The sequence below is a fragment of the Brachycentrus maculatus genome, unplaced genomic scaffold, assembly GCF_059751285.1.
Source record: "Brachycentrus maculatus isolate JH-2025_06_01 unplaced genomic scaffold, ASM5975128v1 h1tg000285l, whole genome shotgun sequence".
Taxonomy (NCBI): Eukaryota; Metazoa; Arthropoda; class Insecta; order Trichoptera; family Brachycentridae; genus Brachycentrus; species Brachycentrus maculatus.
Genome location: NW_028281036.1, coordinates 136,147 through 149,701, shown reverse-complemented (window position 1 = coordinate 149,701; position 13,555 = coordinate 136,147). Strand labels below are relative to the sequence as shown.

At 34.7% G+C, this 13,555-nt stretch overlaps 2 protein-coding genes across 2 annotated transcripts; one reads left to right on the top strand and one right to left on the bottom strand.

Annotated features, from left to right (window-relative positions):
* Positions 1–549: 549 nt before the first annotated feature.
* Positions 550–6,856, top strand: Pp4-19C (protein phosphatase 19C). Its single transcript, XM_088267197.1, has 7 exons — positions 550–692; positions 833–1,075; positions 2,270–2,422; positions 3,046–3,164; positions 4,489–4,670; positions 5,508–5,697; positions 6,234–6,856. Exons 2-7 carry the CDS (start codon positions 926–928, stop codon positions 6,361–6,363), a joined length of 924 nt encoding a protein of 307 aa, XP_088123323.1. The 5' UTR covers positions 550–692; positions 833–925; the 3' UTR covers positions 6,364–6,856.
* An 830-nt stretch (positions 6,857–7,686) lies between these two features.
* On the bottom strand, positions 7,687–12,592 carry Sirt4 (NAD-dependent protein deacylase sirtuin-4). The gene is made up of 4 exons (XM_088267196.1): positions 12,296–12,592; positions 11,049–11,239; positions 9,072–9,302; positions 7,687–8,450 (listed from the first exon to the last, which is right to left on the bottom strand). The coding sequence occupies exons 1-4, from the start codon at positions 12,498–12,500 to the stop codon at positions 8,130–8,132; spliced, it is 948 nt and encodes a 315-aa protein (XP_088123322.1). The 5' UTR covers positions 12,501–12,592; the 3' UTR covers positions 7,687–8,129.
* Between the last annotated feature and the right edge of the window lie 963 nt (positions 12,593–13,555).

Below are 13,555 nucleotides of genomic sequence, written 5' to 3'. Positions count from 1 at the left end.
TTAATATTTTTATCACTTTTTCTTGTTTCTGAGTTATAGCATAAACTTTAATTTGTTTATTTAATTTATATTAGGCATTTATATCAACTCAAATCTAAATAAATAAATAATAAATTGCATAAGATTTTTCGACGGCTAAAATTGGTTTTTATTGCCTATTAACTAAATATTGACCTTATATATCTTTAAAACAAATTTTGTTGTTTTGATACCATGAAATTTAATCAAAACCCCTGATTTAAAAAAATATAGGCCACGATAAACCCTGTCCTTTTTCTGACGCGCGTTGAAAACTTATAGGTTTATCCATATCGGCAAATATGACGGTGCAGTGTTTAACTACGATTTTTTTTTATATATAAGGCAGTGCATGAGTAATAAATTTATATCGTGAAAAACTACTGCAAATGGCGACATCTATACTGCGTTATTAGGTACATAGATTTTCTTTCTCAAGCGTTGATGGATATCATCAGTTGAGTAAAAGAGATGCAATATATGGTGTTGCCCGCAATTATAGTATTTACGCTACGCGCATGCTGATTTTTCATAGCGCAATGGCGGACGAAAGTTGTTTGGTTGTGTAGATGTTTGGAGGTTAATTTTAAGCAAACGTAAATAACATGATGCTTTATGCGTAAAAAATATATTTAAACGACAATTCGTATTTAGTTCCTAACGTGTAAAGTATTGTAAGTATCGCATTTCATATATAATTTACAATATTTTGTGAACATTGTCTACCTTGAATATTTTTATTTCGTAAGACGTTTTACGACGATGATTCACCCGGAGGATACATGAAATTAACTCTGCATGTTTGTATTTTCAGTTAAATTAATGCTATCGAAATCGTGTTTGCGGCGAAATCAATCGTTTAAGCGGCTAGTTATCCTTAATTTTTAAGTTAACATTACTGTACACAATGTCTGACACAAGCGATTTGGACCGCCAAATCGAGCAGCTGAAAAGGTGCGAGATTATTATGGAGGCTGAGGTGAAAGCACTTTGTGCTAAGGCTAGAGAGATATTAGTGGAAGAAAGTAATGTGCAACGGGTCGATTCTCCAGTAACGGTAAGTATTCTATTACATTTTTTATATGCCGAAGGATTTTCGTACAAAACGAGGTTGTCAAGTCATCGGCGTTTATTCTGTATACAAACAGGCATTTTCAATGTCAAATCGTAAAATAACTTGTTTAGTAATTTAATGAAATATGTTTAACCTTCAAGATTACTTTTATTGCTAATTGAAAAGGGATTTTACCCAATTATTACCCAAAACTAGACATTTACAGTTTAAGTATCTTCTGCAAATGTAAGCATGACCAAATACGTTAAATACTTTAATGTTAACAGGTCAGAAGAGGCGAAGAATGTTTGCAAATATGTAATGGTGTAGCATTCTATACACTCCGCCTACCCCTGTGGAACTTTATTAAATTAGTTATTTTATATATGTACAAAATGTTTAAATGAATTTAATTTAATTTCTTTAAATTTACCCTGGACTAGTATATTAGTAAACTTCTTATAAATCTGCAAATAAATATTTGAAGTATATTTTTTTGACATCTTAAAATAGATGAAGAAGAATATGGAAGTCTGGGCATTTGCAGGGCTTATGACCGTCATAGGCTTGGTTAAATTATCACTTTACAGACGTGGTGTAACATTCACCAATTCTACTCATGATTGAAAACCTCACTACTCAAATTTGTGTAATATATATTTTATTTGATAAATACTGATATTTCTTATAGTCTTGATATTACTGATAGTCTCCCGTGACACGTGTTTCGATACATTTCACATTTTCGTCATGTTTTTGTAAACGGTGCGAAATGCAGTGAAAAATGTGTCACAATAGATTTTAAGAAATAACGGTATTAACAAAGACAAATTCAAATAATAAATAATGATTTATGTATTAAATGTTAAATCAAACACTGATATTTTGAGTGTACAGTTGTATTTTATTGTTAAAAAAAATGCATAAAAATCAATTTTGTGACAATTGTTTAGCCTAATTATGGCATTTTCAAACAGATGTTTGCATTTTCAAACAAATTAGTTTTAAAATTCCATAACTAGGCGAAACAATTGTAATAATTTAATTGATTTTTATGTGGTTTTTTTTAGCGATAAAATACAACTTGGTTGACTCAAAAATCAGTATAGGATTTAACATTTAATACATAATTTAAAATGGAGTTCTACAAATTAAACAACAAATCTATAAATAATAAATAATGATAACAATTTTTAGGTGTGCGGCGATATTCACGGACAATTTTATGACTTGAAAGAACTGTTCAAAGTAGGAGGAGACGTTCCGGAGACAAGTTACCTGTTTATGGGGGACTTCGTTGACCGGGGATTCTATTCCGTTGAAACATTCTTATTGCTCTTAGCTTTGAAGGTATACTATCCCGTTTTATTAATCATGATCACTTCATAAAATAATTGACGAACTTTTGCTGTTTTTTAAAGCAAGTACAGTGAAACCTCTATCTATCGTTCCTCGAATAATCGTTTTCCCTGATGTGTCGTTTATTTCTTCAACCCCGAATTCATTTCATACAAAAATAGATCGCATCGATCGTTTCTATCCAACATTTTACCGCATTCATCGTTTGAATTACGCTACATATTTGATATAATTTGTATATTTTTTTTTACATTTTCTCAATTTTGTTATATTCGTCGACAATATTTCATACTGTGGGATACAGACTATCAAAAGCTTGCGTGATGGATACAGCAGAAGAGGTCTGAAGATCTTTGGGTTCTGTTCAACTTTCTATTTTTTTTAAATTAATACATTTATTTACATCTAAAACTTGTATTCTTAAAATTTCAACCTACCAATGGTTATGCAATTGGGAGGACGGTATCTTTACTCGATTGTATCCTTGTGTATTGACTTCTTTATCCCGCACTCATTGTTTTCCCGCATTCATAGTTTATTTCACTAGGTCCCTTTAAAAACGATACATAGAGGTTTCACTGTACCTTGATAACAGAATGACATTGGTGTTGCAGGTACGTTATCCGGACCGTATCACACTAATTAGAGGTAATCACGAATCCCGCCAAATTACGCAGGTTTATGGTTTCTACGACGAGTGCCTCCGGAAATATGGGTCTATCACCGTATGGAGGTAAATAAACCTATTTCTTGTAATCTATATGTTTTGGGAAATACTATGTAAAATATCTTTTTGAATCCGTTTTTCTTTAAGGAATTTATCATTACAATCTTACAAGTCTGGTGTATGGGTTTACCGTTTAAGCTACCGTTTAATCTACCGGTTTAAGGTTATCTGAAAAATATCTACAATAGATAGTTTTTGACTTACTTATTTTTTAATAATAATAAAAAACCCTTATCCGCACCCCAATGGTGCATAGGGCACTGTCTCTTATAAACGCAGTGTTATCATGATCGTTTTACACATGAAGGAAAGGTGATCAGCCCTCCGCTTCAGGTACCAGTCCATGGTAATATTGAATAAATATTACAGTGAAAAAAATTACTTATATTTATTTTTACCCCCCTTGGGAATCGAACCCGGGACCTCCAGAACGGTAGCCGAGCGTGCTGACCATTACACTACGGAGGCGGACAAAACCTACCTACTTATTTTTTACAAATGGTTTTTCAAAAGACTAAACATCAAAGATCTAATTCATCTGAACAAAAAGCAACGATTTAAAAATATTGTGATTCAGTGTCAAACATTCCACATATATATTTAACAAATAAAGAGAGGAAAATCATTGTGACAACATGAATTTAGAATTTTATTCGGAAAAAAAAAAAATTTCAGTACCAGAATTCTAACTTCAATCCTCTGATGTCTGATTTAGTGTTTTAATCTACGTGGTCGTTCATCAAAATCATAAAAATAAGGAATATTCTCAATGTCGATTTGACAATTTCATGCACAAAGCATAGAAACCAACCCTTTTCTTTTTTATGCCCAGGAGGGTTAATATTTTGTACAGTAATGTAACAAAAACCCATGATAAACATATCACATTTAATGCCAACATCTACAATTGATTTTCAAAAGCTTATCGACACCTTCTGTCGTAAGACATCATAAGTACTTCTAACCCTTATCCGCACCCAATGGTGCAAAGACCACTGCATCATATAAACGCAGTGTTATCTTGATCAATATATGAAGGAAAGCTGATCAGCCCTCCGCTTCAGGTACCAGTCCAGTGTAATATTACATAAATATTAGAGTCACTAAAATCATTTATTTATTTGTCCCCCCCCCCACTGGGAATCGAACCCGGGACCTCCATCACGGTGGCTAAACACGCTAACCATTATACTACGGAGGCGGACAGGTACTATTGTCATAAGTACTATTGTTAAAAAAAAATGTCAATATTGTATTAGACTCATGTGTCCCGGATAATCCGCTTCCGGATGTACTTTTATTTATTTATTTATTATTGTTGTTATTGTAGGTATTGCACAGAACTGTTCGACTACCTTTCCCTCTCGGCCATCATTGACGGGAAGATATTCTGCGTGCACGGGGGCCTGAGTCCCTCCATACAGACCCTGGACCAGATCAGGACCATCGACAGGAAGCAGGAGGTTCCTCACGACGGACCCATGTGCGACCTGTTGTGGAGTGACCCAGAAGGTATTTTTTGTCATACATTGAAATACCGCCAGCTAACACTTTGTTGTCGGACGGTTCTTTCCCAATTATACTCAGCTCATGACGGATGGCGTGCTTCTTGACAACTGCTGGCATTCAGCATTTTAGTCGTTTGCCTACATCATCTGCAAGCACTTGAGATAGTCTGCCGCCTGACCCTCAGTATACTAATTGCAAGTAACTGCAAACCCAATATGTACCGATCTGTACAATATGTTTTGACATCTCTCACACTCTACCAAAAATAACCAAATAGAACGCTTGAAGTGTCTGCTGCTTTCTACCAACATTATGTAAAAGATGCTTTTGATTGTTTCCCGCAAACGATGTGTCAATTCGCACACAGATATCAAAAAATATTATACAGATCAGAATTGGGTTTGCATTTAATTGTGATTGGTAATATACTGAGGGTTGAGTAGCAGCCTGACTGAGTATAATAAGGGTCAGAGTTAATGTCAGCGTCGGGTTGTGGTCCCGTGGTTAGTGTCGCGGACTCTTGAGTCAGAGTTTCTCGATTCGAACCCACTCTACCACAATTTGATACCTATATCTAATAATGAGCCGCCTAGGCTCACAGAAATAGTTTGAAATTGAAGTATTTTATTTTTCAACAGTAAAAACGCAAATATTTTATTTTATTTTTAAAAACAAATGTAAAAACCCTCTGACAACAATATGTTTACAAGAGATGCCCAGCGCATTGATCAAGAGGTTTGACCTTCTATTCCACTCGAGGAGTAGAGTGTCGCCGTGTCCTCGATTCCTCTCACTCCCCTTTCTGTTGGCAAGCCTGTGATGTTGTGGTCATGTTTCCAGACACCCTGGGGTGGGGAGTGTCGCCGCGCGGGGCGGGCTACCTGTTTGGCTCGGACGTGGTGACGCAGTTCAACGCGGCCAACGACATCAACATGATCTGCCGCGCCCACCAGCTGGTCATGGAGGGCTACAAGTGGCACTTCGACGAGACCGTCCTCACCGTGTGGTCCGCCCCCAACTACTGCTACAGGTACAAGAACACTTGACCCTTCAACCCACTCCAAGATTCATGAAATTGACAATGTTGCATCCGTTTGAATATTTTGCTTTAAGAATGTTCTTTTTTCAAAGTGGAGCTAGTATTTTAAATGTAGTGAAGCGTATGATTGATCATCATCTGTCAATCAGCGTAACACTGCATCAGTACGATTCAGTGCCCTATGCACCATTTGGTGCAGATGAGGGTTAGAAAAAAGAAGGAATTGAAGCATATTTTGATATAATTTAGCCTCCGGAGTCGCCTCATGGATATCCCGATGGTCACCGCCGAAACCTTTGACCCGGAAGTCCTGCATCATGTGTCTTATGGTCTGCTCAGCTTCACACTCACAATCAGGGTTGTTCCTTTCTCCCCCCCTCCAGAACAAGTATTTGCAGCAATCCGGACCTCTAGTACCTTAGCTAAACACGTCGACCATTACACCACGGAGAAGGATTCGCTGTTTTTACTTACATTTAAATACACATGGCAATTTTACTGACCCTTTATATGTCATTTTGTCTCAGGTGCGGGAACGTAGCGGCCATCTTGGAGCTGAACGAGTACTTACAGAAAGATTTCACCATTTTCGAGGCGGCGCCGCAAGAGTCCAGAGGCATCCCTTCCAAAAAACCACAGGCCGACTACTTTTTATAATATTCTGCTGAGCATTCTTGAAACACGTCTGAACCAATAATTGATAGTGTTCTCCCACTTTGAGGATTTCCATTACCGTCATGTCTTCATGTCTATTTGTAATATTTCTTAATGTATATGTAAGGTTAGTTAATTTTCGTTTAGGCAATCTTTTTCTATCAACGATCGAATGATTAATTGTGACTGTAACACCCTCTTTGTTAACGCATCTTTGTTCTTTGTTTATTTTAGCACCCCTAATTCTCTTAGCAATGTAGGTGCTAAAATAAAGTTAAATTCAATAGCGTTTTTTATGAAACTTATCATTTTATATACCCTTATACAAGAACTGGCGTTTATTTTATTTGTGACTGCATTTGGGGTGTTATGAATAGGTATTTTTTCACCACGATAAAATGAGTAAATTTTATTATTTGACAACACCACAATTTGGTCTTACCCGAGGAGATTTATTCTGATGAGTGCTTTAAAATAATAAACACATTCTCAGATATATGTTCTTTTTATTTTCACCTGTGACCAGTGCATCGATATTTTTTTATTTTTAAAATACCATCACTTAACTCACTTCGGACAGAAAAGGTATTTCTACATGTTTGGTAAATTGATGCTGAAGGACAGGAAGGGTATTTTATTATGTATTTTATGTTTTATTATTTATGTATTTTATACCTCCTGCGCCGGGCTCATTTCAAAGGCAGGAAAGAAGGAAACATCCAATGTTCTTATATGAATATTATATATCAATCTCTTTATTAAGGTCTTGATTACATTTCATTAATTGATTCGGCAGTCACTTTGTGGTAAAATCTATCCATTTTTAATTAATGTATTGCTTAATAAATACCACTTTTTCTTAAAATCTACTGTGACACGTGGTATTTACTAAGTAATACATTAATTAAAAATCTTAATTACATGTTTGTAATAATCAAATCCTGTCGCTAGTGGCCGCAGGCGTAAAAAATACCCGTCTGAAATGTGTTAATAAGGAAAATATTTCAAAGACAACTGTGGATGAGAATACCATCTACATATGTACCTACAAGTATGTTTGCACTACTGAAAGTAGGGTTGAAATGAAATACATATATGAGTATATCATAAGAACATGAATATTTATATTTTATTAAAAAATTTAATTAAATTTAATGGTAGGGGACTGACCGGAGCCATTTCATCGTAATGTTAACACGTTACGATATGAGCATTCATATAGTCAGTACTTCTTGCCGCTCTTTCCGAATGCTCCATCCGAAGTCGGATGCAATTTTTCCCAAAGATTCCCACGGATGTGGGAAATTCCCCAAACTGCAGGGAATCTTTTTTTTCTTCATCTGGAGTAAGCTGTAATTTATTAAAACCACAGAACCGAGAATCACGTCTTCGTCGTACGACATTTTAACGAATGCAAAGTTCATACAGATTTTCAGTTATTGATTCTATGCAAATTTAATACAGATTTCTAGACTGTAATTCAGATTTTTTGGTTTGGCATATGGCAACACTGAGCACAAGGTCACAAGCGAGCAGTTGTGTTCTAAACGAGCACTGATCGCGGTCAGTCAACAATGTCATAACGTAACGTAACATGCTCGCCGCAAGCGATGTTACGACGTTACGTTACGATGAAATGCTCCGGTCAGTCTCCACCATAAAATTAAATGAATTCACTAGTTAGATTGGTTAAATTACCCGTCTATCCGATCACATTTACAACAATAAAATGACATTCAAAATTAACTAATCTAAATAAAAAATTACTATCATAACCCCTTGCAAACTCTTGGTAGAATATCCCCGCATTTAGTTGCCACTTTAAAACTGGCCTCTTTATCTGCTCTTGTGGGTCCGATGTTGACGATAGCCACCGGCTTCCCTTCCTCCTTGGCCTGGAGGACTATCCGGTAACCTGAGAAGGTGGAGAGACTGGATCCCAGGACCAGTAAAGCATCAGCTCCCGTCACGGCTAGCTGGACTTGCGCTACACGCTGCCTCGGAACGTTGTCGCCGAAGAAAATGATGTCTGGTTTGAGGTCGCTGCCACACTTTTGGCACGGAGGGACTTTGAAACTGCTAATTTGATCCTGAAAAGAAGAATAGCATGATAAACCTGGCATTAGCTTTTTCACAATTCCTAGTCTAAGGATAGTGATAATATATTTATTTATTTATTTATGGAACGGCTAATGCCTTTAACCTATCCGGGTGTGAGTTTTTCCGGACAAAACTGTATCTGAGGAGTGAATTTGTTTTTGTTTTTTTTTTTACTTTTACAATTTTATATTATAGTCTATGCTATAAGCAACATATTTTCTTGAATAAACAAAGATATTTACACCAGTAAACATGCTTTATATCAAAATTATCGAAATATCGATAAATCATGTTTTGATATAAATCGTGTCATAAATCATATTTTGTATCGGCCGTACATGTACGTCCATACTCCTTTGAGAAAAGTTTGGTATGGCCGTACATGTACGGCCATACTCCCGGACAGGTTAACATAATACATGGATAAATAAACATTGTGTTTCACTCTCTCTCATTTTTACAATTAGATATTTACATATAGATAGTTACGCAATGCAATAAATGTTTTCAGGCAAGAGTGAAAACATAAAATTAGTGATCAGTCTATGCCTTATGTGTGAAGTATTATTTATTTGGTTGAATTGTTTACTTTTTTATTATTTCATATTCACCTCAGTAATTTCAACATCTCCATCAGGCCTTATCATCGTTGTTGTCACTCTTTCCATTTCCGGATTCAATTCGTTCAGGATAATTTGAAAATCATGTCTAGGGATAATGTTGTCACAACCCAAACACATCACCCTGTAAGAGGTCCCATGAAGTTCAATCACATTTACTGAACCCGCCTTCCAATGGAGGTGATCCACATTTTGGGTTATAATTGAAGATACTTTTCCCACCTGTCGAGATAAAAATATAATCAATATGTAATTATCAAATAACAATGACATTCACATATTGCTCACTCCTTTCAACAACGTCATATATCAAAAATTGACATTTTTCAGTTATGCATGTTTTTGGAATGCCCAGAAAATGTACTATATCCCCGCAAAAGCGGCATATTTTTAACTTAATATTTACCCGCTACAGGGCAGAAAGTGGTGTTTTTGCATTGTGAAGAAAAGGTATTGTTTTACTATTTATTTTTAAATATACTAAATATTTTTCAAATGGAGAAAAAACATTCAGGGTTTACCAAAAAAAAAACTGGTTCACAGTAAAAAGTTCAATAAGTGGCTTGATATTTATTTTTAATACTTTGTATTATATTTTTAAACTTTAAAAACATTCTCCTGAAAAATCAAGTTTTTTGATATATGACGTTGTTGAAAGGAGTGAGTAAATTTATAGGGCCCACCCCCCGCCACAGGGCAGAAAGTGTTGTTTTTGCATTTTGAAGAAAAGGTATTGTTTAATGAATTTTTTAAATCAACTAAATATTTTTTAAATGTAGAAAAAACCTTCAGGTTTTACGTATAAAGATCTGTTGCACAATAAAAAGATAAATGTGTGGCTTAGTATTTATTTCTAATACATTTTATTATATTCTTAAACTTTAAAAACGATCTCCTAAAAAATCAAGTTTTTTTATACATGACGTTGTTGAAGGAGTGAGCGATATAGCACTGAAACGTTGCCAATCAGCCAATAAGTGATGGAATATATTGTGCATGGTTCCACACAATGTATGCGTAAGACTATGTCACCAATGCGGAGTGTGAAGCAGAATTGAGTCACAGATGTCATGTTCACATTCTCTCAGCTAAAGTGGACCTAAACTATAATGTCCCAAAAGTTTTCAACCCGTAGACCACTTGTCATCATTTGTTTCACGATTGAGAATTTTTTTTATTTATTAATTATTGCGCTTTTTGAGATACATAGAAGATAGAACTGCCATTAGGTGTTCAGATGAGGTACACAACGTCTCATCTGGAGTGATTCATGTGTAACGGGAGGATTATTCCCACTGAACTCTATGTAGTTCCCAATTGGAGAGTTTTGGCAGAAACAATAGTATTTTATTTGAGGTTAGTTGCTCAGTTTTGCCAACCGAAAATCAGAAGATATATTAAATGCACTAGAAAGAGAAAAAAATACTTGCACCATTCTACGTTCTTCATTTGGGTTCTGTTTTTTTTTTCAAATTAGCATGCTCCAGTTAGGTACAATAAACTTCCCCATAACGTACACTTGTTGAAGATTTTCCCCTATAACGTTAGCGGCAGTTTTTTCTTATAACGGTGGTTCCCCTTATAAGTGTATTACGAAGAGGTTTAATGTTTTGTTCAATTGTCAATACACCTTTCACAACTCACCAGTCTCCGGAAATTGTCATATCTTTTATATTTATGCATATATCGGTAGTGTAATGGCAAAGGGGTATATCTGTCAAATTTTTCATTTTCTATGTTTGTTCCACAAAATGTTCAAAATAGCGTATTCCATAATCTGGCAAAATTATATAGCTGTACTTGCAATACTTATTAAGTTTTATTAAGATATGTACATATAAAAATACATAAAACAAATGGTTTATTTAATTTCACAAGTTTGTTTTTGCTCTCCTGTAAAATTTGGTCTGAGACAGATATACCCCCATTGCCTTTACACTACCGATATATTGAATAATTATAACTTACTTTTTCTAAATGGGCCAATGAATGGTGAACCACATTCGGCTGGAACTGTGAGAATCTCGGCCACCCGACAAAGTTCCTGGCCCAGTACCTCTTTCTGATACTGGCAGACTTGAGGAACTCATTGTACTGTACTGGCTTGTGGTTGCTGCGCGCGTACAGACCCACATCTTCCGATCTGTAGTCCGGAATACCTGGAAACTTAACATATCACTTCATGATAAGGAACCCACAAGTATGGATGTCTGCATGAACTTTCGTTAAAGGAATATGAAAGTACATGAATGTCAAGTACCATTTATTAGCGGAGCTGATGCGCATAGCGTAGTTAAACTTTAACTCATATCCCATCAGGAACTATTGAATGTAAAATCAATGAAAAAATGAATACTATTTATTAAAAATTAAGAAATACATGATTTTTTTATTTTTAGTACATATTTGTACATCATTAACCCTTTCCAATGTGGAATCTCATTCGACATTAATTATTTCCTCGTAGGTCCCATGTCGAATGTCATTCAACATTTTTTCTTTATTAGTACTATTAAGTTAAAATGCAAGATTATATTTTTTCACTCCTATCTATTACAACAGAATGTGGAGCAGAGGATAAATAGGAATGTCTAACTATCTACCTGAATTTTTTATATTTTTTTGGGGACTGGAAAGAGTTAATACCACAATGATTTATTAAAATTTGTACATGAAAAGGTGTAAACATTACAAGGGACCCACAAATCAAACTAGAGTCATGTATAGCAAAAGGAAACAATACATAAGTATTTATTGATTTAGCATTTAATTTGTAGAACCCCATATTTTACATATTTACATTTTAAATATTAAAATCAAACACTGATTTGAGTGTACTATGTTGTATATTATAATGCCCTAACAAGGAGAAACAATTATCACTTTTTTTTAATGGTCAACTTAGTAGGCTGAAAACAGTGTTTGATTTTAATATTTAAAATACAAAACTAGTTAATATGACCTACATATAAGCTGTTTCTTAAATCTTTTATAAGTAGAGAAATATATTGCAAATGGGACACACATGTGATATCATATTGAACTTCCACAGTGACAATTCTGTACTAAAAATATTCGTCGTATTGGCGTACAATATTTTGCAAGAATGTGGAGGGCGATATACTAAAGTAAACCAATTTTTCTGTGATGTCACAACTACAAAAAAATTACTACAAATATTAAGCACGATATTTGAATGGCTGGAAAATTCTCACCTGATTCTGTTGATATTCCTGCTCCAGTTATAACTGCAATTTTTGGGTTTTCTAATAGAAAATTCCGTAATGTCTCACAATCTGCCTCGTCAACGGGGTTATATTTTGGCACAAATGATAACGAATTACATAACCTTCCCTTTAACTTGAGATAGAAATGTATTTCTGCACCGAGTAGAGACCAAGAACATTTATTAAAAAACATATTTCCGTTTTTGCGAGTGGTTCAATAATTATTGCGCGCACACCATAAACCCTATCAACTTTATTTTGACGTCCGTTTGACGTCTTAGCAGTAAAAGACAACAGAAAATGACAGTTGTTTTTTCATAGAAACCACATTACACTTCTACAAACTTATTTGTAGACCGAATTTTGTCGGAACTTATGGAATGTCTCGGTTATTTTTTTGTTTTGGATGGTCATAATCAGTTTTACACATGCAAAAATGCGAAATGGATTTTTTTATGTATGCTTACCCCTGATATGTATATCAAAATTTAGTATATTTTTTACAATTGTGAGTAGGTACCTACTTTCATCATAATTTTGTATTGGCTTATTTATAGAGGAGGTATAATTATTAAACAAAAAAAACGATACCCTTTTTAATCTACCCCTCTATTTTCTTCTTTTTTTTATAGTCTGGGGGTCTATATCCTTTAGCGTTTCCTTGAAGGGCGATAGGTGTAGGTCTGTCTTCTAACATTCTGTTTACACGTTCATTCCAGTATTGCCTTCATTGTCGTCCCCACCTCACAATATCTTCCGTATTACACATGCTTCGGATATCAGTGTTTCTTACACGGTCTCGCAACGTGTTTTCGGTTATAGATCCCTCTATCAGTCCCCATAAACAGTATATTAGCTTAACATTTTCAAACTTACAGAATGATTAATCCACAGTTGAAATTTATTTGGTTAAGAATAATGATTTTTTTTGTTAAATTTGAAAATGCTACTTTTCTTACAGGTAGTTATTTTGGGTATCAATGGGTTTTAATGAGTTCATTTTTGTCGAATCTTAATTATTACGTATCCCTTAATTAAACCCTAATTTTATTTAATGTTATCCTGGACTGGGATCGGAAGCATGTAATAAATTACCTAGCCTTTATGTAATTAAAACCATGATAAAATAATCAACATTGTATAATGGAATGTTTGCAATAATTAAATCATTCTATTTAATTGTATAATAATTGTATGCAGTGTTCTTTAAGGTGGGACTGACTGGAGCATATTGTCGTAATGTAACGT